The 25,725-nt window shown below is 47.0% G+C and overlaps 1 protein-coding gene across 3 annotated transcripts in view; it reads left to right on the forward strand.

Moving 5' to 3' along the window:
* fgd1 (FYVE, RhoGEF and PH domain containing 1) overlaps positions 1 to 25,725 on the forward strand; it is a 146,448-nt gene that overhangs the window by 18,415 nt on the left and 102,308 nt on the right. The window contains exon 1 of one of the 3 annotated variants that reach the window (XM_071373313.1): positions 23,149 to 23,704. The exons of the other annotated variants lie outside the window; for them this stretch is intronic. Within the exon in view, the coding sequence (XP_071229414.1) occupies positions 23,647 to 23,704 (58 nt within the window). The 5' untranslated portion in view covers positions 23,149 to 23,646. Of the gene's footprint in view, positions 1 to 23,148; positions 23,705 to 25,725 lie in introns of those variants that run through there. 3 annotated transcript variants of the gene reach the window in all.

Genomic DNA, 25,725 nt, shown 5'->3' on the forward strand with positions numbered 1-25,725 from the left:
TCAACACTGGGGCCCCCCAGGGGTGTGTACTTAGTGCCCTGTATTCTCTGTTCACCCATGACTTCGTGGCCAAACACGACTCCAACACCATCATTAAGTTTGCCGATGACGCAACGGTGGTAGGCCTGATCACCAACAATGATGAGACAGCCTATAGGGAGGAGGTCAGAGACCTGGCAGTGTGGTGCCAGGACAACAACCTCTCCCTCAATGTGAGCAAGACAAAGCAGCTGATTGTGGACTACAGGAAAAGGCGGGCCGAACAACGACCGAACAACGCCCCCATTAACATCAACGGGCGAGCAAAAGGCTCCTTAATAAGACACGTAGGTGTCGCCCTTGCTCCGCTCCGCTCATACTTATCTGTCATGGTTTGCAGTGAGAGGTCTCGAGTCTCGAGTGTGGAGTGAGAGACCCAGTGATGCAATGTCCTCCTTTTGTTTAGTACCCAAGCCATAAGACTGCTTAACAATTGATCAAATGGCCACCAGACTATTTACATTGACCCCCCCTCCATTTGTTTTGTACACTGCTGCTACTCGCTGTTTATTATCTATGCATAGTCACTTTACCCCTACCAACATGTACAAATTACCTCTAACCTGTACCCCAACACACTGACTCGGTACCCCCTGTATATAGCCTCGATATAGTTATTTTATTGTGTTACTTTTTATTTGACTTTTTACTTGAGTTTATTTAGTAAATCTTTTCTTACCTCTATTTCTTGAACTGCATTGTGGGTTAAGGGCTTGTAAGTAAGAATTTCACGGTAAGGTCGGTAACGGTACCCCCTGTATATAGCCTCCACATTGACTCTGTACCGGTACCCCCTGTATATAGCCTCCACATTGACTCTGTACCGGTACCCCCTGTATATAGCCTCCACATTGACTCTGTACCGGTACCCCCTGTATATAGCCTCCACATTGACTCTGTACCGTAATACCCTGTATATAGCCTCCACATTGACTCAGTACCGGTACCCCCTGTATATAGCCTCCACATTGACTCTGTACCGGTACCTCCTGTATATAGCCTCCACATTGACTCTGTACCGGTACCCCCTGTATATAGCCTCCACATTGACTCTGTACAGGTACCCCCTGTATATAGTCTCCACATTGACTCTGTACCGGTACCCCCTGTATATAGCCTCCACATTGACTCTGTACCGGTACCCCCTGTATATAGCCTCCACATTGACTCTGTACCGGTACCCCCTGTATATAGCCTCCACATTGACTCTGTACCTGTACCCCCTGTATATAGCCTCCACATTGACTCTGTACCGGTACCCCCTGTATATAGCCTCCACATTGACTCTGTACCGGTACCCCCTGTATATAGTCTCCACATTGACTCTGTACCGGTACCCCCTGTATATAGCCTCCACATTGACTCTGTACCGGTACCCCCTGTATATAGCCTCCACATTGACTCTGTACCAGTACCCCCTGTATATAGCCTCCACATTGACTCTGTACCGGTACCCCCTGTATATAGCCTCCACATTGACTCTGTACCGGTAGCCCCTGTATATAGCCTCCACATTGACTCTGTACCGGTACCCCCTGTATATAGCCTCCACATTGACTCTGTACCGGTACCCCCTGTATATAGCCTCCACATTGACTCAGTACCGGTACCCCCTGTATATAGCCTCCACATTGACTCTGTACCGGTACCCCCTGTATATAGCCTCCACATTGACTCTGTACCGGTACCCCCTGTATATAGCCTCCACATTGACTCTGTACAGGTACCCCCTGTATATAGTCTCCACATTGACTCTGTACCGGTACCCCCTGTATATAGCCTCCACATTGACTCTGTACCGGTACCCCCTGTATATAGCCTCCACATTGACTCTGTACCAGTACCCCCTGTATATAGCCTCCACATTGACTCTGTACCTGTACCCCCTGTATATAGCCTCCACATTGACTCTGTACCGGTACCCCCTGTATATAGCCTCCACATTGACTCTGTACCGGTACCCCCTGTATATAGCCTCCACATTGACTCTGTACCGGTACCCCCTGTATATAGCCTACACATTGACTCTGTACCGGTACCCCCTGTATATAGCCTCCACATTGACTCTGTACCGGTACCCCCTGTATATAGCCTCCACATTGACTCTGTACCGGTACCCCCTGTATATAGCCTCCACATTGACTCTGTACCGGTACCCCCTGTATATAGCCTCCACATTGACTCTGTACCGGTACCCCCTGTATATAGCCTCCACATTGACTCTGTACCGGTACCCCCTGTATATAGCCTCCACATTGACTCTGTACCTGTACCCCCTGTATATAGCCTCCACATTGACTCTGTACCGGTACCCCCTGTATATAGCCTCCACATTGACTCTGTACCGGTACCCCCTGTATATAGCCTCCACATTGACTCTGTACCGGTACCCCCTGTATATAGCCTCCACATTGACTCTGTACCGGTACCCCCTGTATATAGCCTACACATTGACTCTGTACCGGTACCCCCTGTATATAGCCTCCACATTGACTCTGTACCGGTACCCCCTGTATATAGCCTCCACATTGACTCTGTACCGGTACCCCCTGTATATAGCCTCCACATTGACTCTGTACCGGTACCCCCTGTATATAGCCTCCACACTGACTCTGTACCGGTACCCCCTGTATATAGCCTCCACATTGACTCTGTACCGGTACCCCCTGTATATAGCCTCCACACTGACTCTGTACCGGTACCCCCTGTATATAGCCTCCACATTGACTCTGTACCGGTACCCCCTGTATATAGCCTCCACACTGACTCTGTACCGTAACACCCTGTATATAGCCTCCACATTGACTCTGTACCGGTACCCCCTGTATATAGCCTCCACATTGACTCTGTACCGTAACACCCTGTATATAGCCTCCACATTGACTCTGTACCGGTAGCCCCTGTATATAGCCTCCACATTGACTCTGTACCGGTACCCCCTGTATATAGCCTCCACACTGACTCTGTACCGTAACACCCTGTATATAGCCTCCACATTGACTCTGTACCGGTACCCCCTGTATATAGCCTCCACATTGACTCTGTACCGTAACACCCTGTATATAGCCTCCACATTGACTCTGTACCGTAACACCCTGTATATAGCCTCCACATTGACTCTGTACCGGTACCCCCTGTATATAGCCTCCACATTGACTCTGTACCGGTACCCCCTGTATATAGCCTCCACATTGACTCTGTACCGTAACACCCTGTATATAGCCTCCACATTGACTCTGTACCGGTACCCCCTGTATATAGCCTCCACATTGACTCTGTACCGGTACCCCCTGTATAAAGCCTCGTTATTGTTATGTTATTGTGTTACTTTTTATAATTCTTTACTTTAGTTTATTTGGCAAATCTTTTCTTAACTCTTCTTGAACTGCACTGTTGGTTAAGGGCTTGTAAAGTAAAGCATTTCGCGGTAAGGTCTACACTTGTTGTATATTCAGCACATGTGACAAATAATGTTTGATTTGATTTGATGCGACAAATACAGGAGAAAGAGGACTCTCGCTCTCTCTCGCTGTCTCGCTGTCTCTCGCTGGCTCGCTCTCTCTCGCTGTCTCGCTGTCTCTCGCTCTCTCTCGCTGTCTCTCGCTGTCTCTCGCTGGCTCGCTCTCTCTCGCTGTCTCGCTGTCTCTCGCTCTCTCTCGCTGTCTCTCTCTCTCTCTCGCTGTCTCTCGCTGTCTCGCTGTCTCTCGCTCTCTCTCGCTGTCTCTCACTGTCTCTCACTGGCTCGCTCTCTCTCGCTCTCTCTCGCCCTCTAAGTTCCCTCTGAAAATTCTTCCATGTCCCCTCTGCTTACCTTTATTAGATTGGTCTAATCTAATAAAGGGAATGCGGGTTCCTTGCAGTTGTTATCCTCCCTTGCAAGAAGTACACAATTGTTTTGTTTTGTGCATATAAACTGAGTGTGTAGACTGACCAGGTGAATCCAGGTGAAAGCTATGAATCCCTTATTGATGTCACCTGTTAAATCCACTTCAATCAGAGTAGATGAAGGGGAGGAGACGGGTTAAAGAAGGATTTTTAAGCATTGAGACATGGATTGTGAATGTGTGCCATGCACCGTTTTGTGTCAAGAATTGTAACACTGCTGGGTTTTTCAGGCTCAACAGTTTCCCGTGTGTATCGAGAATGGTCTACCACCCAAAGGACATCCAGCCAACTTAACACAACTGTGGGAAGCATTGGAGTCAACATGGGTCAGCATCCCTGTGGAACGCTTTCGACACCTTGTAGAGTCCATGCCCCGACAAATTGAGGCTGTTCTGAGGGACGGGGACGGGGACGGGGGGAGGGTGGGGGTGCTACTCAATACTAGCAAGGTGTTCCTAATGTTTTGTACACTCAGTGTATACACTGTCTTAGAATTAAGTTAGGACAATTTACAAATTTTCATGTAGCAGAACTAGAGACAGAAAGGCTTTTACAGTGAGCAGAGTGAGTAAAGTGAGCAGAGTGAGCAGATGAGCAGAGTGAGCAGAGTGAGCAGAGGAGCAGAGTGAGTAAAGTGAGCAGAGTGAGCAGAGGAGCAGAGGAGCAGAGGAGCAGAGTGAGCAGAGTGAGCAGAGTGAGCAGAGTGAGCAGAGTGAGTAAAGTGAGCAGAGTGAGCAGAGTGAGCAGAGTGAGCAGAGTGAGCAGAGTGAGCAGAGGAGCAGAGGAGCATATCTTATTAAGGAGCAAATCTTCTGTACTTTTCAACTAAGACTCGTAGACTTGTAGACTCGTAGACTTGTAGACTCGTAGACTCGTAGTCTTGTAGATTTGTAGACTCGGAGACTCGTAGATTTGTTGACTCATATACTCGTAGATTTGTAGACTTGTACATTTGTAAATTCGTAGACTCGTAGACTTGTAGACTCGTAGATTCGTAGATTTGTTGACTCGTAGATTTGTAGACTCTGAGACTCGTAGACTTGTAGACTCGTAGATTTTTGTAGACTCGTAGATTTGTAGACTCGTAGGCTCGTAGATTTGTAGACTTGTAGATTTGTAGACTCGTAGGCTCGTAGATTTGTAGACTCGTAGGCTCGTGGACTCGTAGACTCGTAGATTTGTAGACTCGTAGACTCCGTAGATTCGTGGACTTGTGGACTTGAAGATTTGTAGACTTGTAGATTTGTAGTCATCTATAAAAAATTATTCTATTCATATTCTGGATTTATTTTTCAAGCATTCAGAATGCTTTGAAGTGCTGTGTACGAATACAGGTGCTGTGTGTGTGTGTGTGTGTGTGTGTGTGTGTGTGTGTGTGTGTGTGTGTGTGTGTGTGTGTGTGTGTGTGTGTGTGTGTGTGTGTGTGTGTGTGTGTGTGTGTGTGTGTGTGTGTGTGTGTGGTGTCGAGCATGGATTAGACGTTTTCTGCCAAGATGTATGGTGCTCCAATCATATCTCACCCAGCAGCTGCAGGGAGGAGGGAGGGAGGGAGGGAAGGAAGGAAGGAGGGAAGGAGGGAAGGGGAGTGTGTCACCATGTCAATGTGTGTGTGTGTGTGCATGCGGATTCCATGCCATTGTGAGCCACAGACAACGTGGCAGGAGAGAGAGAGGGAAAGAGAGAGAGAGATAGTAAGGGGAGAGAGGGAGAAAGAGCGAGTGAGCGAGGAGTCTTTAATCACTGAAGTGGGATCGGGGAGTTATTTTGAACCTACTGAGATTATAGGAAGAGGTTTTAATCACCTTGCAGAGAGGGAGGAGCATGGTGAAAACAGATTAGAATGACCAAACAGAGATATCCCGAGAGAGGGAGAGAGAGAAAGAGGGAGACATGAGTGCTAAAGAGAGAGAGGGAGACCGACAGACAGATAGAGAGAGAGCGATATGGAGGGGGCAAGAGACGTGAGACAGACAGAGGGGAAAGGATATGACTACCTCAGTCCTTGGTTTCCACTGAGAGGAGAGAGAGAGGAATTGACTACCTCAGTCCTTGGTTTCCACTGAGAGGAGAGAGAGAGGAACTGACTACCTCAGTCCTTGGTTTCCACTGAGAGGAGAGAGAGAGAAGAACTGACTACCAGTCCTTAGTTTCCACTGAGAGGAGAGACAGAGAGGTACTGACTACCAGTCCTTGGTTTCCACTGAGAGGAGAGAGAGAGGAACTGACTACCTCAGTCCTTGGTTTCCACTAACACGAGAGAGAGAAGAACTGACTACCTCAGTCCTTGGATTCCACTGAGAGGAGAGAGAGAGGACCTGACTACCTCAGTCCTTGGATTCCACTGCAGACAAATGTAATAAGAGCAGGCGGCAGGGAAAAAGACATGTGACTGACTGGCTGATTACTTGAATCACTTCCCCCTCCCAGCCAGCCCTTTACCCACACATTTCTCCCATTCAAGGGCACTCCCCTTCCCTCCATGCACTATATAGGGAACAGGATGTAGTTTGGGACAGAGACAATGTGTGTGGGTACCATTGAGTAAGGTCTGTTTTATGAGATGAAATTAAAAGGTCTCTCTTGTAAAATGTATTTTTTTCTCAGTGAGCATATGAAATAAAGGTTCAATTCAGTTAAGATTCAGATGACTTTATCAAACTGATATTGTGCTTCATCCCAACCCCTCTGAGACACATACATACAGGTTGGAGAGGGGACTGTTATATACAGGTTGGAGAGGTTGGAGTAGGGGACTGTTATATACAGGTTGGAGAGGTTGGAGTAGGGGACTGTTATATACAGGTTGGAGTAGGGGACTGTTATATACAGGTTGGAGCAGGGGACTGTTATATACAGGTTGGAGCAGGGGACTGTTATATACAGGTTGGAGAGGGGACTGTTATATACAGGTTGGAGAGGGGACTGTTATATACAGGTTGGAGCAGGGGACTGTTATATACAGGTTGGAGAGGGGACTGTTATATACAGGTTGGAGCAGGGGACTGTTATATACAGGTTGGAGCAGGGGACTGTTATATACAGGTTGGAGAGGGGACTGTTATATACAGGTTGGAGAGGGGACTGTTATATACAGGTTGGAGAGGGGACTGTTATATACAGGTTGGAGAGGGGACTGTTATATACAGGTTGGAGAGGTTGGAGCAGGGGACTGTTATATACAGGTTGGAGAGGGGACTGTTATATACAGGTTGGAGAGGGGACTGTTATATACAGGTTGGAGAGGGGACTGTTATATACAGGTTGGAGTAGGGGACTGTTATATACAGGTTGGAGTAGGGGACTGTTATATACAGGGTGGAGCAGGGGACTGTTATATACAGGTTGGAGAGGTTGGAGTAGGGGACTGTTATATACAGGTTGGAGAGGTTGGTGTAGGGGACTGTTATATACAGGTTGGAGCAGGGGACTGTTATATACAGGTTGGAGCAGGGGACTGTTATATACAGGTTGGAGAGGTTGGAGTAGGGGACTGTTATATACAGGTTGGAGAGGTTGGTGTAGGGGACTGTTATATACAGGTTGGAGCAGGGGACTGTTATATACAGGTTGGAGAGGTTGGAGTAGGGGACTGTTATATACAGGTTGGAGAGGTTGGAGCAGGGGACTGTTATATACAGGTTGGAGAGGGGACTGTTATATACAGGTTGGAGAGGTTGGAGTAGGGGACTGTTATATACAGGTTGGAGAGGGGACTGTTATATACAGGTTGGAGAGGGGACTGTTACATACAGGTTGGAGAGGTTGGAGTAGGGGACTGTTATATACAGGTTGGAGCAGGGGACTGTTATATACAGGTTGGAGAGGTTGGAGCAGGGGACTGTTATATACAGGTTGGAGAGGTTGGAGCAGGGGACTGTTATATACAGGTTGGAGTAGGGGACTGTTATATACAGGTTGGAGTAGGGGACTGTTATATACAGGTTGGAGAGGGGACTGTTATATACAGGTTGGAGCAGGGGACTGTTATATACAGGTTGGAGTAGGGGACTGTTATATACAGGTTGGAGTAGGGGACTGTTATATACAGGTTGGAGTAGGGGACTGTTATATACAGGTTGGAGTAGGGGACTGTTATATACAGGTTGGAGCAGGGGACTGTTATATACAGGTTGGAGGTTGGAGCAGGGGACTGTTATATACAGGTTGGAGAGGGGACTGTTATATACAGGTTGGAGTAGGGGACTGTTATTTACAGGTTGGAGTAGGGGACTGTTATATACAGGTTGGAGAGGGGACTGTTATATACAGGTTGGAGAGGGGACTGTTATATACAGGTTGGAAAGGGGACTGTTATATACAGGTTGGAGAGGGGACTGTTATATACAGGTTGGAGAGGGGACTGTTATATACAGGTTGGAGAGGGGACTGTTATATACAGGTTGGAGAGGGGACTGTTATATACAGGTTGGAGAGGTTGGAGCAGGGGACTGTTATATACAGGTTGGAGAGGGGACTGTTATATACAGGTTGGAAAGGGGACTGTTATATACAGGTTGGAGAGGTTGGAGTAGGGGACTGTTATATACAGGTTGGAGAGGGGACTGTTATATACAGGTTGGAAAGGGGACTGTTATATACATGTTGGAGCAGGGGACTGTTATATACAGGTTGGAGAGGTTGGAGTAGGGGACTGTTATATACAGGTTGGAGAGGGGACTGTTATATACAGGTTGGAGAGGGGACTGTTATATACAGGTTGGAGCAGGGGACTGTTATATACAGGTTGGAGAGGGGACTGTTATATACAGGTTGGAGAGGGGACTGTTATATACAGGGTGGAGCAGGGGACTGTTATATACAGGTTGGAGAGGTTGGAGTAGGGGACTGTTATATACAGGTTGGAGTAGGGGACTGTTATATACAGGTTGGAGAGGTTGGAGTAGGGGACTGTTATATACAGGGTGGAGAGGGGACTGTTATATACAGGTTGGAGAGGTTGGAGTAGGGGACTGTTATATACAGGGTGGAGAGGGGACTGTTATATACAGGGTGGAGAGGGGACTGTTATATACAGGGTGGAGAGGGGACTGTTATATACAGGTTGGAGTAGGGGACTGTTATATACAGGTTGGAGAGGTTGGTGTAGGGGGCTGTTATATACAGGTTGGAGTAGGGGACTGTTACATACAGGTTGGAGAGGGGACTGTTATATACAGGTTGGAGAGGTTGGTGTAGGGGGCTGTTATATACAGGTTGGAGTAGGGGGCTGTTATATACAGGTTGGTGTAGGGGACTGTTATATACAGGCTGGAGAGGGGACTGTTATATACAGGTTGGAGTAGGGGACTGTTATATACAGGTTGGAGTAGGGGACTGTTATATACAGGTTGGAGAGGTTGGTGTAGGGGACTGTTATATACAGGTTGGAGAGGTTGGAGCAGGGGACTGTTATATACAGGTTGGAGAGGGGACTGTTATATACAGGTTGGAGTAGGGGACTGTTATATACAGGTTGGAGTAGGGGACTGTTATATACAGGTTGGAGAGGTTGGTGTAGGGGACTGTTATATACAGGTTGGAGAGGTTGGAGCAGGGGACTGTTATATACAGGTTGGAGAGGGGACTGTTATATACAGGTTGGAGAGGTTGATGTAGGGGACTGTTATATACAGGTTGGAGAGGGGACTGTTATATACAGGTTGGAGAGGGGACTGTTATATACAGGTTGGAGAGGGGACTGTTATATACAGGTTGGAGAGGGGACTGTTATATACAGGTTGGAGTAGGGGACTGTTATATACAGGTTGGAGCAGAGGACTGTTATATACAGGTTGGAGAGGTTGGAGTAGGGGACTGTTATATACAGGTTGGAGTAGGGGGCTGGTATATACAGTTTGGAGAGGTTGGTGTAGGGGACTGTTATATACAGGTTGGAGTAGGGGACTGTTATATACAGGTTGGAGTAGGGGACTGTTATATACATGTTGGAGAGGTTGGAGCAGGGGACTGCCACACTGGGCACCCGTGGAGCAGTTGTTGTGGGGGGTCAAGTGCCTTGCTCAAGGGCACAACAGCAGGTCATGGTATCTGGGATTTGATACCAGCAACCCTCAGGTTGCCACTTTACTTACCATCAGATTTCCCATCAGACCCAGGATTCTAACCGCTAGGCTACCTAGGAACTATGGTAACTATGTTGCTATGAGAGGATACGGTGCTATGGTAACTGTGTTGCTATGAGAGGATATGGTACTATGGTAACTGTGGTGCTATGAGAGGATATGGTACTATGGTAACTATGTTTCTATGAGAGGATATGGTGCTATGGTAACTGTGGTGCTATGAGAGGATATGGTACTATGGTAACTATGGTGCTATGAGAGGATATGGTGCTATGGTAACTGTGTTGCTATGAGAGGATATGGTACTATGGTAACTATGTTTCTATGAGAGGATATGGTACTATGGTAACTGTGGTGCTATGAGAGGCTATGGTACTATGGTAACTATGGTGCTATGAGAGGATATGGTGCTATGGTAACTGTGTTGCTATGAGAGGATATGGTACTATGGTAACTATGTTTCTATGAGAGGATATGGTGCTATGGTAACTGTGGTGCTACGAGAGGATATGGTACTATGGTAACTGTGGTGCTACGAGAGGATATGGTACTATGGTAACTGTGGTGCTATGAGAGGATATGGTACTATGGTAACTGTGGTGCTATGAGAGGATATGGTGCTATGGTAACTGTGTTGCTATGAGAGGATATGGTGCTATGGTAACTGTGTTGCTATGAGAGGATATGGTGCTATGGTAACTGTGGTGCTATGAGAGGATATGGTGCTATGGTTACTGTGTTGCTATGAGAGGATATGGTGCTATGGTAACTGTGGTGCTATGAGAGGATATGGTGCTATGGTAACTGTGGTGCTATGAGAGGATATGGTACTATGGTAACTATGTTTCTATGAGAGGATATGGTACTGTGGTGCTATGAGAGGATATGGTACTATGGTAACTATGGTGCTATGAGAGGATATGGTACTATGGTAACTGTGGTGCTATGAGAGGATATGGTACTATGGTAACTATGGTGCTATGAGAGGATATGGTACTATGGTAACTATGGTGCTATGAGAGGATATGGTGCTATGGTAACTGTGTTTCTATGAGAGGATATGGTACTATGGTAACTATGTTGCTATGAGAGGATATGGTGCTATGGTAACTGTGTTGCTATGAGAGGATATGGTACTATGGTAACTGTGGTGCTATGAGAGGATATGGTACTATGGTAACTATGTTGCTATGAGAGGATATGGTGCTATGGTAACTGTGTTGCTATGAGAGGATATGGTACTATGGTAACTGTGGTGCTATGAGAGGATATGGTACTATGGTAACTATGGTGCTATGAGAGGATATGGTGCTATGGTAACTGTGTTTCTATGAGAGGATATGGTACTATGGTAACTATGTTTCTATGAGAGGATATGGTGCTATGGTAACTGTGGTGCTATGAGAGGATATGGTACTATGGTAACTATGGTGCTATGAGAGGATATGGTGCTATGGTAACTGTGTTGCTATGAGAGGATATGGTGCTATGGTAACTATGGTGCTATGAGAGGATATGGTGCTATGGTAACTGTGTTGCTATGAGAGGATATGGTGCTATGGTAACTGTGGTGCTATGAGAGGATATGGTGCTATGGTAACTGTGGTGCTATGAGAGGATATGGTACTATGGTAACTATGTTTCTATGAGAGGATATGGTGCTATGGTAACTATGGTGTTTTGAGATGATATGGTACTATGGTAACTATGGTGCTATGATATTATTTGTTACTATGGTAACTATAGTGCTATGGTAACTATGGTGCTATTTGATGATTTGGTACTAATGTAACTACAGTGCTATGGTAACTATGGTGATGTGGTAACTATGGTGCTATGAGAGGATATGGTACTATGGTAACTATGGTAACTATGGTACTGTTGTAACTATGGTAACTATGGTGCTATGAGAGGATATGGTACTATGGTGCTATGAGAGGATATGTAACTATGGTAACGATGGTGCTGTGGTAACTATGGTAACTATGGTGCTGTGGTAACTATGGTAAATATGGCTATGTGGTAACTATGATAACTACGGTGCTAAATGAGGATATGGTACTATGGTAACTATGGTGTTGTGGTAACTATGGTAACTATGGGGTTATAAGAGGATACAGTACTACTGTGCTATGGTAACTATGGTGCTGTGGTAACTATGGTAACTATGGTGCTATGGTAACTCTGGTGCTATGGTAATTTTGGTGCTGTGGTAACTATGGTAACTTTGGTGATATGAGAGGATATGGTACTATGGTAACTATGGTGCTGTGGTAACTATGGTAACTATGGTGTTGTGGTAACTACGGTGCTTCATGAGGGAGTTTTCAGAAGCTGTCTTCTAATTACCACTGAAGGCTTCGTCCCAAATCACACTCTATGCCCTATATAGTGCAGGGCCCTGGGCAAAAGTAGTGCACTATATAGAAAATAGGTTACCATTTGGGATGAAGCCTTAATTAACACTCATATAACAAACAGGTCCTGTGTTCCTCAGTGGGTAGAGCATGGTGCTTGCAACGCCAGGGTTGTGGGTTTGATTCCCACAGGGGACCAGTATGAAAATATATGCACTAACTACTGTAAGTTGCTCTGGATAAGAGCATCTACTAAATGAGCTAAAATGTCAACCGAGTAGCAGCTATACTATCTTTAGGTCCATGTTATGGATGTCAAAGATGGTTGAACTTCCATTCCGATCCGTTCTGTCCCTGCATTCCAGTCCTCACACACCATGGGACAAGAATAGATGAGACGCAATGACAGGACCTAAATGTAACCCTGACACCATTCACTACGAGGACGGGCATCTAAAAGAGAGATCCATCAGTGTTATATATATAAATATTTGGCCGAGCAATGTCAGAGCGGCATAGACTAAGATACAGTAGTATAGAATACAGTTGTGGCCAAAAGTTTTGAGAACGACACAAATATTAATTTTTGAAAAAGTTTGTTGCCTCAGTTTGTATGATGGCAATTTGCATATACTCCAGAATGTTATGAAGAGGGATCAGATGAATTGCAATTAATTGCAAAGTTCCTCTTTGCCATGCAAATGAACTGAATCCCCCCCCAAAAAACATTTCCACTGTATTTCAGCCCTGCCACAAAAGGACCAGCTGACATCATGTCAGTGATTCTCTCGTTAACACAGGTGTGAGTGTTGACGAGGACAAGGCTGGAGATCACTCTGTCATGCTGATTGAGTTTGAATAACAGACTGGAAGCTTCAAAAGGAGGGTGGTGCTTGGAATCATTGTTCTTCCTCTGTCAACCATGGTTACCTGCGAGGAAACACGTGCCGTCATCATTGCTTTGCACAAAAAGGGCTTCACAGGCAAGGATATAGCTGCCAGTAAGATTGCACCTAAATCAACCATTTATCGGATCATCAAGAACTTCAAGGAGAGCGGTTCTATTGTTGTGAAAAAGGCTTCAGGGTGCCCAAGAAAGTCCAGCAAGCACCAGGACCGTCTCCTGAAGTTGATTCAGCTGCAGGATCGGGGCACCACCAGTACAGAGCTTGCTCAGGAATGGCAGCAGGCAGGTGTGAGGTGAAGACTTTTGGAGGATGGCCTGGTGTCATGAAGGGTAGCAAAGAAGCCAGGGATTGGACTGCTGAGGACTGGGGTAAAGTCATTTTCTCTGATGAATCCCCGTTCCGATTGTTTGGGGCATCCGGAAAAAAGCTTGTCCGGAGAAGACAAGGTGAGCGCTACCATCAGTCCTGTGTCATGCCAACAGTAAAGCATCCTGAGACCATTCATGTGTGGGGTTGCTTCTCAGCCAAGGGAGTGGGCTCACTCACAATTTTGCCTAAGAACACAGCCATGAATAAGGAATGGTACCAACACATCCTCCGAGGGCAACTTCTCCCAACCATCCAGGAACAGTTTGGTGACGAACAATGCCTTTTCCAGCATGATGGAGCACCTTGCCATAAGGCAAAAGTGATAAGTGGCTCGGGGAACAAAACATCGATATTTTGGGTCCATGGCCAGGAAACTCCTCAGACCTTAATCCCATTGAGAACTTGTTGTCAATCCTCAAGAGGCGGGTGGACAAACAAAAACCCCACAAACTCCAAGCATTGATTATGCAAGAATGGGCTGCCATCGGTCAGGATGTGGCCCAGAAGTTAATTGACAGCATGCCAGGGCAGATTGCAGAGGTCTTGAAAAAGAAGGGTCAACACTGCAAATATTGACTCTTTTGCATCAACTTCATGTCATTGTCAATTAAAGCCTTTGACACTTATGAAATGCTTGTAATTATACTTCAGTATTCCATAGTAACATCTGACAAAAATATCTGAAGACACCGAGGCAGCAGACTTTGTGGCAATTAATATTTGTGTCATTCTCAAAACTTTCGGCCACGACTGTTCAGTATATACATATGAGATGAGTAATGCAAAATATATATACATTATTAAAGTGACGCAATATTGGCTAGTGTCCAGATCAACACTGGACACGAGGGATATTTTAAACCTAAAAATTCAAGGCTTACTTTTGTTCCCGATGGTCTGTAACAAAATGTAATGTGCCAATGTTGTGTTGATGCGTCTTTGACGTGGCTACTAGGCTACTATTCCACGTTTTCGTTTATCTGTTTCATACACTTCCATGAGCTTTGATGGAAAAAAACATAAATGAGGTCCCTTACAACATGTACGTTTATCGTCAAAATAGGGGCAGAACGACAGATTTTTTACTTGTCAGCTCGGGGATTCGATCTAGTAAGCTTTCGGTTACTGGCCCAACACTCTAACCACTAGGCTACCTGCCACCCCGATGATAGCCCACACCGATGATAGCCCACACCGATGATAGCCCACACCGATGATAGCCCACGCCGATGATAGCCCACGCCGATGATAGCCCACGTCGATGATAGCCCACGCCGATGATAGCCCACACCGATGATAGCCTACACTGATGATAGCCCACACCGATGATAGCCCACACCGATGATAGCCACACCGATGATAGCCCACACCGATGATAGCCCACACCGATGATAGCCCACACCGATGATAGCCTACACCGATGATAGCCTACACCGATGATAGCCCACACCGATGATAGCCCACACCGATGATAGCCTACACCGATGATAGCCCACACCGATGATAGCCCACACCGATGATAGCCTACACCGATGATAGCCCACACCGATGATAGCCCACACCGATGATAGCCCACACCGATGATAGCCCACACCGATGTCTCCTCGCCAGGAGAGGGCATAGTCATTCTTATCACTCGCGATGAACGTATTTAAAAGAACTACGATACTGTCATCTGTAGGATGATAATGAGATAGAAGTTTTAATCCTACTGTTCACGTTGTAATGATCATCCTTTTCCAGTCAAACACCACATATGTGACAAAGCAGAAGATTATAAAATGCTTATAAAACATTATAGACCTACATATACAGCATCTTCAATAAGTTTTCACACTCCCTTGACTTATTCCACATTTTGTTGTGTTACAGCCTAAATTCAAAATATATATATTTTTCTACACACAGAGAGAGTGGTACTCAGTAAGGTGTTGTAATGGATTTGCCCCAAACATAACACTTTGTATTCTGGACAAAAAGTGAATTTCTTTGCCACATTGTTTTGCAGTATTACTTTAGGGTCTTGTTGCAAACAGGATGCATGTTTTGGAATATTTGTATTCTGTACAGGCTTCCTTCTTTTCACTCTGTCATTTAGGTTAGTATTGTGGAGTAACTACAATGTTGTTTATCCATCCTCAGTTTTCTTCTCTCACAGCCATTAAACTCTGTTTAACTGTTTTAAAGTCACCATTGGCCTCATGGTGAAATCCCTGAGCGGTTTCCTTCCTCTCAAATCAAATTAAATTGTATTAGTCACATGCGCCGAATAAAACAAGTGTAGACCTTACAGTGAAATGCTGACTTACGAGCCCCTAACCAACAATGCAGTTAAAAAAATAAATATGGATAAGAATAAGAAATAAAAGTAACAAGTAATTAAAGGCCATTAAAGGCAACTTCCTCTCCCGCAACTGAGTTAGGAAGGACGCCTGTATCTTTGTAGTGACTGGGTGTATTGATACACCATCCAAAGTGTAATTATCTCACTCTGACATAAAAACTAAAATTAAAAACTTCACCTTCAGCATCATGTTGTGGGAGTGCTTTGCTGCAGGAGGGACTCGTGCGCTTCACAAAATAGATGGCATCATGAGGGAGGAAAATTATGCGCATATATTGAAGCAACATCTCAAGACATCAGTCAGGAAGTTAAAGCTTGGTTGCAAATGGGTCTTCCAAATGGACAATGACCCCCAAGCATACTTCCAAAGTTGTGGCAAAATGGCTTAAGGACAACAAAGTCAAGGTATTGGAGTGGCCATCACAAAGCCCTGACCTCAAGCCTATAGAACATTTGTGAGCAGAACTGAAAAAAGTGTGTGCGAGCAAGGAGGCCTACAAACCTGACTCAGTTACACCAGCTCTATCAGGAGGAATGGGCCAAAATTCACCCAACTTATTGTGGGAAGCTTGTAGAAGGCTACCTGAAACGTTTGACCCAAGTTAAACAATTTGAAGGCAATTCTACCAAATACTAATTGAGTGAATGTAAACTTCTGACCCACTGGGAATGTGATGAAAGAAATAAAAGCTGAAATAAATAATTCTCTCTACTATTATTCTGACATTTCACATTCTTAAAATAAAGTGGTGATCCTATCTGACCTAAAACAGGGATTTTTTACTTGGATTAAAAGTCAGGAATTGTGAAAAACTGAGTTTAAATGTATTTGGCTAAGTTGTATGTAAACTTCCGACTTCAACTGTATATTCAATGTGCGGGACAAAATTGAGGCTATGATTTAGAAGTTGTAGCTCTTCTCTGTCTACATTAACGAGGGCAACACACAGGTCTATCCATCATTGTATGATTTTTTGTGTGCAAATGAACTCAAGCTTACGGACAATGTCAAATGTGATATAGCGAAGCACCTGAGTGAGTTGGGTGCGCAATTACACAGGTACTTTCCCGAAACGGACGACACAAACAACTGGATTCGTTATCCCTTTCATGCCCTGCCTCCAGTCCACTTACCGATATCTGAACAAGAGAGCCTCATCGAAATTGCAACAAGCGGTTCTGTGAAAATTTAATTTAATCAGAAGCCACTGCCAGATTTCTGGATTGGGCTGCGCTCAGAGTATCCTGCCTTGGCAAATCGCGCTGTTAAGACACTGATGCCCTTTGCAACCACGTACCTATGTGAGAGTGGATTCTCGGCCCTCACTAGCATGAAAACTAAATACAGGCACAGACTGTGTGTGGAAAATGATTTAAGACTGAGACTCTCTCCAATACAACCCAACATTGCAGAGTTCTGTGCATCCTTTAAAGCACACCCTTCTCATTAACCTGTGGTGAGTTATTCACACTTTTCAATGAACAAATTAGGTTTTATATGTAAAATGGCTTAATAAACAGCCAAATTAAAATGATTGATTATTATTATATTGTTATTTGTGCCCTGGTCCTATAAGACCTCTTTGTCACTTCCCACGAGCCGGGTTATGACAAAAACTCACACTCATTCTTATGTTTAATACATGTATCGTATAGTGTGTGTGTGGCAGGCTTACAATGATGGCAAAAAACAACATTTGAGAGTGCGCTAACCCTGGTGCTAGAGGGGGTACGCTGACCCTGGTGCTAGAGGGGGTACAGCTGGAGGTTGAATGTTTGAAGGGGTACGGGACTATAAAATGATTGGGAACCACTGATCTAGACGATTCTGTGCTTCCAACTTTGTGGCAACAGTTTGGGGAAGGCCCTTTCCTGTTTCAGCATGACAATACCCCCGTGCACAAAGCGTGGTCCATAAAGAAATGGTTTGTCGAGATCGGTGTGGAAGAACTTGACTGACCTGCACAGAGCCCTGACCTCAACCCCATCGAACACCTTTGGGATGAATTGGAACGCCGACTGCGAGCCAGGCCTAATCGCCCAACATCAGTGCCCAACCTCGCTCAAATTCTGAGCGATAACGGAGTGATCAAATTAATATCCAGCACCTGTATAAAGCGTGTCCATTTGGGGGACAGACCATGCCTAAAGATTTTAAGGTTTATTTAAAGCCAATCACATTATGTCCTTATGGCATACATAGTAATTGAGATGGGTATTGTGATTGTGTTAGGGTTGTAGTGGGTTTTGAAAGGGTTTGTTCACTGGCCACCCCTCATAGCCTGGTTCCTCTCTAGGTTTCTTCCTAGGTTTTGGCCTTTCTAGGGAGTTTTTCCTAGCCACCGTGCTTCTACACCTGCATTGCTTGCTGTTTGGGGGTTTTAGGCTGGGGTTTCTGTACAGCACTTTGTGACATCAGCTGATGTGAGAAGGACTTTATAAATACATTTGATTTGATTTGATCGATGTGCAGTTGTTGTGAAGTATCCTGTTACCCTTCTGTAGAGCAGTGGCAGCAAATCAGATGTATTTGGCAGGCCTGGTCACGGTCACAGCTTATGGCAGATTAAATTCTGTGTGTGTGTGTGTGTGTGTGTGTGGTGGTTGTGTTGTGTGTGTGTGTGTGTGTGGTTGTGTTGTGTGTGTGTGTGTGGTTGTGTTGTGTGTGTGTGTGGTTGTGTTGTGTGTGTGTGTGTGGTTGTGTTGTGTGTGTGGTGGTTATGTTGTGTGTGTGTGTGTGTGTTACCATTTGTGTTCGTTTATATTCGTGTCTTCTGTACCATAGGCTGTGTGTGTGTGTGTGTGTGTGTGTGGTGGTTGTGTTGTGTGTGTGTGTGTCTTACCATTTGTGTTAGTTTATATTCGTGTCTACAGTACAATAGGCTATGTGTGTGTGTGTGTGTGTGTGTGTGTGTGTGAGTGGTGTGTGTGTGTGTGTGTGTGTGTGTGTGTTGGTTGTGTTGTGTGTGTGTGTGTGTTCGTCTCTCTGTGTTTGTCTTAATCTTAGCATGGTGTTGCATGTTCCCATGTCGTATTGTGTGTGTGTGTGTGTGTGTGTGTGTGTGTGTGTGTGTGTGTGTGTGTGTGTGTGTGTGTGTGTGTGTGTGTGTGACAGTGGGCAGATGGCACTCTGTCTGGGGAGATCAGAGGGTAAATCTCTCCATTTAGTGGCTGTAGAGAGAGCCAGGGCTGGAGGGCTGGAGGGGAGAGCTGCTCACTCAGCACCCCCAACAGGGTGACCTGACACGGGCCAAGGAGAGGGAGGAGGAGGAGAAGCACTATAATTCCTACTATCTATGACAGCCACACACACACACGTCTCTCTCACACACACCGACACATGCACACACAGTCTCTCTCTCTCTCACACACACCGACACATGCACACACAGTCTCTCTCTCTCTCACACACACCGACACATGCACACACAGTCTCTCTCTCTCTCACACACACCGACACATGCACACACAGTCTCTCTCTCTCTCACACACACCGACACATGCACACACAGTCTCTCTCTCTCTCACACACACCGACACATGCACACACAGTCTCTCTCTCTCTCACACACACCGACACATGCACACACAGTCTCTCTCTCTCTCACACACACCGACACATGCACACACAGTCTCTCTCTCTCTCACACACACCGACACATGCACACACAGTCTCTCTCTCTCTCACACACACCGACACATGCACACACAGTGTCTCTCTCTCTCTCACACACAGAAAGCCTGTCGTACAGTATTTTGATATTGGATGTTATATATCAGAATGTAATTAATCAGAATCCCCCTCCCCCCCAATCTGTTAGTTAGCTGAGATGTGTTCTGTCACCTGTCTGTGGGAAAGGTGCCATCGATAAGGACTATCAACAAACAGCTAATTAATAAGGCAATATGGCTACTATCATTTTAAATTGTAGCATGGTTGAAATCCTGCTAGCCAATGAGACCTGTATTTCATCTAGAACAATAGTGGCATGATGGAGCAGCATGTCTGGCTACAGGTGTTGTGTTCCGATCGCAGAGAAACAAACTGATATTCTGTACCTCAAATGTGTTGTCAAGGAAATGGAGATAGGTGAGGGGAGGATATCAGAGTGAGATAGATGAAGGGAGGATATCAGAGTGAGATAGATGAAGGGAGGATGTCAGAGTGAGATAGATGAAGGGAGGATGTCAGAGTGAGATGGATGAAGGGAGGATGTCAGAGTGAGATAGATGAAGGGAGGATGTCAGAGTGAGATAGATGAAGGGAGGATGTCAGAGTGAGATAGATGGAGGGAGGATGTCAGAGTGAGATAGATGAAGGGAGGATGTCATAGTGAGATAGATGAAGGGAGGATGTCAGAGTGAGATAGATGAAGGGAGGATGTCAGAGTGAGATAGATGAAGGGAGGATGTCAGAGTGAGATAGAGGAAGGGAGGATGTCATAGTGAGATAGATGAAGGGAGGATATCAGAGTGAGATAGATGAAGGGAGGATGTCAGAGTGAGATAGATGAAGGGAGGATGTCAGAGTGAGATGGATGAAGGGAGGATGTCAGAGTGAGATAGAGGAAGGGAGGATGTCATAGTGAGATAGATGAAGGGAGGATATCAGAGTGAGATAGATGAAGGGAGGATATCAGCGTGAGATAGATGAAGGGAGGATGTCAGAGTGAGATAGATGAAGGGAGGATGTCAGAGTGAGATAGATGAAGGGAGGATATCAGAGTGAGATAGATGAAGGGAGGATGTCAGAGTGAGATAGATGGAGGGAGGATATCAGAGTGAGATAGATGGAGGGAGGATGTCAGAGTGAGATAGATGGAGGGAGGATGTCAGAGTGAGATAGATGGAGGGAGGATATCAGAGTGAGATAGATGAAGGGAGGATGTCAGAGTGAGATAGATGAAGGGAGGATGTCAGAGTGAGATAGATGGAGGGAGGATATCAGAGTGAGATAGATGGAGGGAGGATATCAGAGTGAGATAGATGAAGGGAGGATGTCAGAGTGAGATAGATGGAGGGAGGATATCAGAGTGAGATAGATGAAGGGAGGATGTCAGAGTGAGATAGATGAAGGGAGGATGTCAGAGTGAGATAGATGGAGGGAGGATATCAGAGTGAGATAGATGGAGGGAGGATGTCAGAGTGAGATAGATGAAGGGAGGATATCAGCGTGAGATAGATGAAGGGAGGATGTCAGAGTGAGATAGATGGAGGGAGGATGTCAGAGTGAGATAGATGGAGGGAGGATGTCAGAGTGAGATAGATGAAGGGAGGATATCAGAGTGAGATAGATGAAGGGAGGATGTCAGAGTGAGATAGATGAAGGGAGGATGTCAGAGTGAGATAGATGAAGGGAGGATGTCAGAGTGAGATAGATGAAGGGAGGATATCATAGTGAGATAGATGGAGGGAGGATGTCAGAGTGAGATAGATGGAGGGAGGATATCAGAGTGAGATAGATGAAGGGAGGATGTCAGAGTGAGATAGATGGAGGGAGGATGTCAGAGTGAGATAGATGGAGGGAGGATGTCAGAGTGAGATAGATGGAGGGAGGATATCAGCGTGAGGTAGATGAAGGGAGAGACCGGAGGGGTGTGAGAGAGGAAAGGAGAGACCGGAGGGGTGTGAGAGAGGAAAGGAGAGACCGGAGGGGTGTGAGAGAGGAAAGGAGATACCGGAGGGGTGTGAGAGAGGAAAGGAGAGACCGGAGGGGTGTGAGAGAGGAAAGGAGAGACCGGAGGGGTGTGAGAGAGGAAAGGAGATACCGGAGGGGTGTGAGAGAGGAAAGGAGATACCGGAGGGGTGTGAGAGAGGAAAGGAGAGACCGGAGGGGTGTGAGAGAGGAAAGGAGAGACCGGAGGGGTGTGAGAGAGGAAAGGAGAGACCGGAGGGGTGTGAGAGAGGAAAGGAGAGATTGGAGGGGTGTGAGAGAGGAAAGGATGAAAGGGAAGGAGGCTCTGCTGACGCTGGGGTCATATCGCATCTAAAACGGGGCTGACAATACGATGCTGCGCTCTGGCGCTCTGTGTCACAGCAGCAGAGAGGAGAGAGAGTGAGGGGTGGGGGGTTACACAGCAGCAGAGAGGAGAGAGAGAGAGGGGTGGGGGGCCACACAGCAGCAGAGAGGAGAGAGAGAGAGAGGGGTGGGGGGGCCACACAGCAGCAGAGAGGAGAGAGAGAGGGGTGGGGGGCCACACAGCAGCAGAGAGGAGAGAGAGAGGGGTGGGGGGTTACACAGCAGCAGAGAGGGGAGAGAGAGAGAGGGGTGGGGGGGCCACACAGCAGCAGAGAGGAGAGAGAGAGAGGGGTGGGGGGTTACACAGCAGCAGAGAGGAGAGAGAGTGAGGGGTGGGGGGCCACACAGCAGCAGAGAGGAGAGAGAGAGAGGGGTGGGGGGCCACACATCAGCAGAGAGGAGAGAGAGAGAGGGGTGGGGGGCCACACAGCAGCAGAGAGGAGAGAGAGAGAGGGGTGGGGGGCCACACAGCAGCAGAGAGGAGAGAGAGAGGGGTGGGGGGGGCCACACAGCAGCAGAGAGGAGAGAGAGAGAGGGGTGGGGGGCCACACAGCAGCAGAGAGGAGAGAGAGAGAGGGGTGGGGGGCCACACAGCAGCAGAGAGGAGAGAGAGAGAGAGGTGGGGGGCCACACAGCAGCAGAGAGGAGAGAGAGAGAGGGGTGGGGGGCCACACAGCAGCAGAGAAGAGAGAGAGAGAGGGGTGGGGGGCCACACAGCAGCAGAGAGGAGAGAGAGAGAGGGGTGGGGGGCCACACAGCAGCAGAGAGGAGAGAGAGAGAGGGGTGGGGGGCCACACAGCAGCAGAGAGGAGAGAGAGAGAGAGGTGGGGGGGCCACACAGCAGCAGAGAGGAGAGAGAGAGGGATGGGGGGCCACACAGCAGCAGAGAGGAGAGAGAGAGAGGGGTGGGGGGCCACACAGCAGCAGAGAGGAGAGAGAGAGGGGTGGGGGGCCACACAGCAGGAGAGAAGAGAGAGAGGTGGGGGGCCACACAGCAGCAGAGAGGAGAGAGAGAGAGAGGTGGGGGGCCACACAGCAGCAGAGAGGAGAGAGAGAGAGGGGTGGGGGGCCACACAGCAGCAGAGAGGAGAGAGAGAGAGAGGTGGGGGGCCACACAGCAGCAGAGAAGAGAGAGGTGGGGGGGCCACACAGCAGCGCAAGATTTTAGTTTATTATCCGTTGAGACTTATTTGTATTTGTTTTGTATTAATTTCCTTCATTGATGGAGTATCGTGCGTCACATTTGTAACACTATAGATTAGAAAGGCTGTCGTGTTGTTTTACGGGTCGACCTGTCGTCAAGAGGAAAAATCTTTTACGGGTCGACCTGTCGTCAAGAGGAAAAATCTTTCGGGGTGCTTGATGGTGCTAATAGCATCCCTGCGGTTGCCACTAGTGAGCAGAGGATGCTGCTGCTGCCTTGACAACGCTCTGACGATCAGGGAGGGCAATCCCGACTGCCTTACCCCACTCTGTCAACCGTTTAACCTACATTATCTAACCTATATATATTTTGTGTAGTCTAGCTGTCTGTTCCTTCGTGCGGCGGACAGAACAGCCTTAACCGCGTGGCTCGGTCCCGTCGTCTAGGTTCTTATTCCGTCGCGATTGGGGGAATTCTGTCTCCCGTTCGGTTTTTTTAATGACTGGATTTGTGTTTTGCTGCGCGATGTACATGGATAAAACCAGTGTGCTCCGGGGTAAGTCGATGTGGATTCATTTATTCGCCATCATCCCGTTGTTCCCGTGCATTATCTGTTTGGTTCCCCCAATGAAATAGCGCAGTTAATGATCGGAGACCAACATAGCCGCAGTGGATGTGTGTTAGCCTGCATGTAGTAATGCAACGAGGTCGAGCTTGTCCACCAGACAGATGGACGAGGGAGCATAGCCACCATCTACCCACATCACTATAGGTGATGTGATGTTTCACTGCAGGCAAACAGTGAAAACTGTGTCAATGATTTATGGACTTTATACATTCATTTATAATATGGGAAGTAATCTATTGTTAGTAACCTACAATGTGCATATGCAAGTGGACATATTTTGGATAAATGACATGGCTGTATGATCAATATGTTGGTGTATCCATTCAAGGACAATCATTCAGGACACAATGAATGGGGTAACACTGGGTAATGCTATATGTAAAAAGGATGTAAGAAATAGGCTATGACAAGCCTACAGTTGCACATTAGCTCAATACTCTAGTAAAACACACCGTGCTGTGTCTTTCAAAGGGAATTCTAGGCTTCTATGTATGTATGTATTGGGTGCAAGCTGGTATCAGGCTGGTCTCAGGCGGGTCTCAGGTTTGGTCTCAAGCAGATATCAGGCTGGTCTCAGGCTGGTCTCAGGCTGGTATCAGGCTGGTCTCAGGCTGGTCTCAGGCTGGTATCAGGCTGGTATCAGGCTGGTCTCAGGCGGGTCTCAGGCAGATATCAGGCTGGTCTCAGGCGGGTCTCAGGTTTGGTCTCAAGCAGATATCAGGCTGGTCTCAGGCTGGTCTCAGGCTGGTATCAGGCTGGTCTCAGGCTGGTCTCAGGCGGGTCTCAGGCAGATATCAGGCTGGTCTCAAGCAGATATCAGGCTGGTCTCAGGTTGGTATCAGGCTGGTAGCAGGCTGGTATCTGGCTGGTATCAGGCTGGTCTCAGGCTGGTCTCGGGCTGGTCTCAGGCTGGTATCAGGCTGGTATCAGGCTGGTCTCAGGCTGGTCTCAGACAGATATCAGGCTGGTCTCAAGCAGATATCAGGCTGGTCTCAGGCAGATATCAGGCTGGTCTCAGGCTGGTCTCAGGCTGGTCTCAGGCAGATATCAGGCTGGTCTCAGGCTGGTCTCAGGCTGGTCTCAGGCTGGTATCAGGCTGGTCTCAGGCTGGTCTCAGGCAGATATCAGGCTGGTCTCAGGCTGGTCTCAGGCTGGTCTCAGGCTGGTATCAGGCTGGTCTCAGGCTGGTCTCAGGCTGGTCTCAGGCTGGTCTCAGACAGATATCAGGCTGGTCTCAGGCTGGTCTCAGGCTGGTCTCAGGCTGGTATCAGGCTGGTCTCAGGCTGGTCTCAGGCTGGTATCAGGCTGGTATCAGGCTGGTCTCAGGCGGGTCTCAGGCAGATATCAGGCTGGTCTCAGGCAGATATCAGGCTGGTCTCAAGCAGATATCAGGCTGGTCTCAGGCTGGTCTCTCTGTATGTACATGGAGGTCATACTTTAATGCTGTGTCAATCTGTGTGTGCACTATTGTTAGGTGTGTGAGTGTGTGTATGCGTGTGTCTGCGTGTGTGTTCTGCGTGTGTATGCGTGTGTCTTCTGCGTGTGTGAGTGTGTGTTTGCGTCGGCAAGGGCTGGATCATTTGATTTGTAAGCTGACTGATTTCAGCAGGTCTGATTGTGTGTGTGTACATGCGGGTCTGAGTGTGTGTGTGTAGGTCTGAGTGTGTGTGTAGGTCTGAGTGTGTGTGTAGGTCTGAGTGTGTGTGTACATGAAAGTCTGAGTGTGTGTGTAGCTCTGAGTGTGTGTGTGTAGCTCTGAGTGTGTGTGTGTGTACGTGTGTATATTCGTGGCTGTGTGTGATATGATTGACGTATTTCCATATAGCCAGTCTTATAGTTTACTCAACGTTAGTATGTTATCAATCCACTGAACCTCTGTGACAGACTGTACTAGTGGTGTGACAGACTGTACTAGTCGTGTGACAGGCTGTACTAGTGGTGTGACAGGC

This window comes from Salvelinus alpinus, chromosome 28 (genome assembly GCF_045679555.1).
Source record: "Salvelinus alpinus chromosome 28, SLU_Salpinus.1, whole genome shotgun sequence".
NCBI classification, from domain to species: Eukaryota; Metazoa; Chordata; class Actinopteri; order Salmoniformes; family Salmonidae; genus Salvelinus; species Salvelinus alpinus.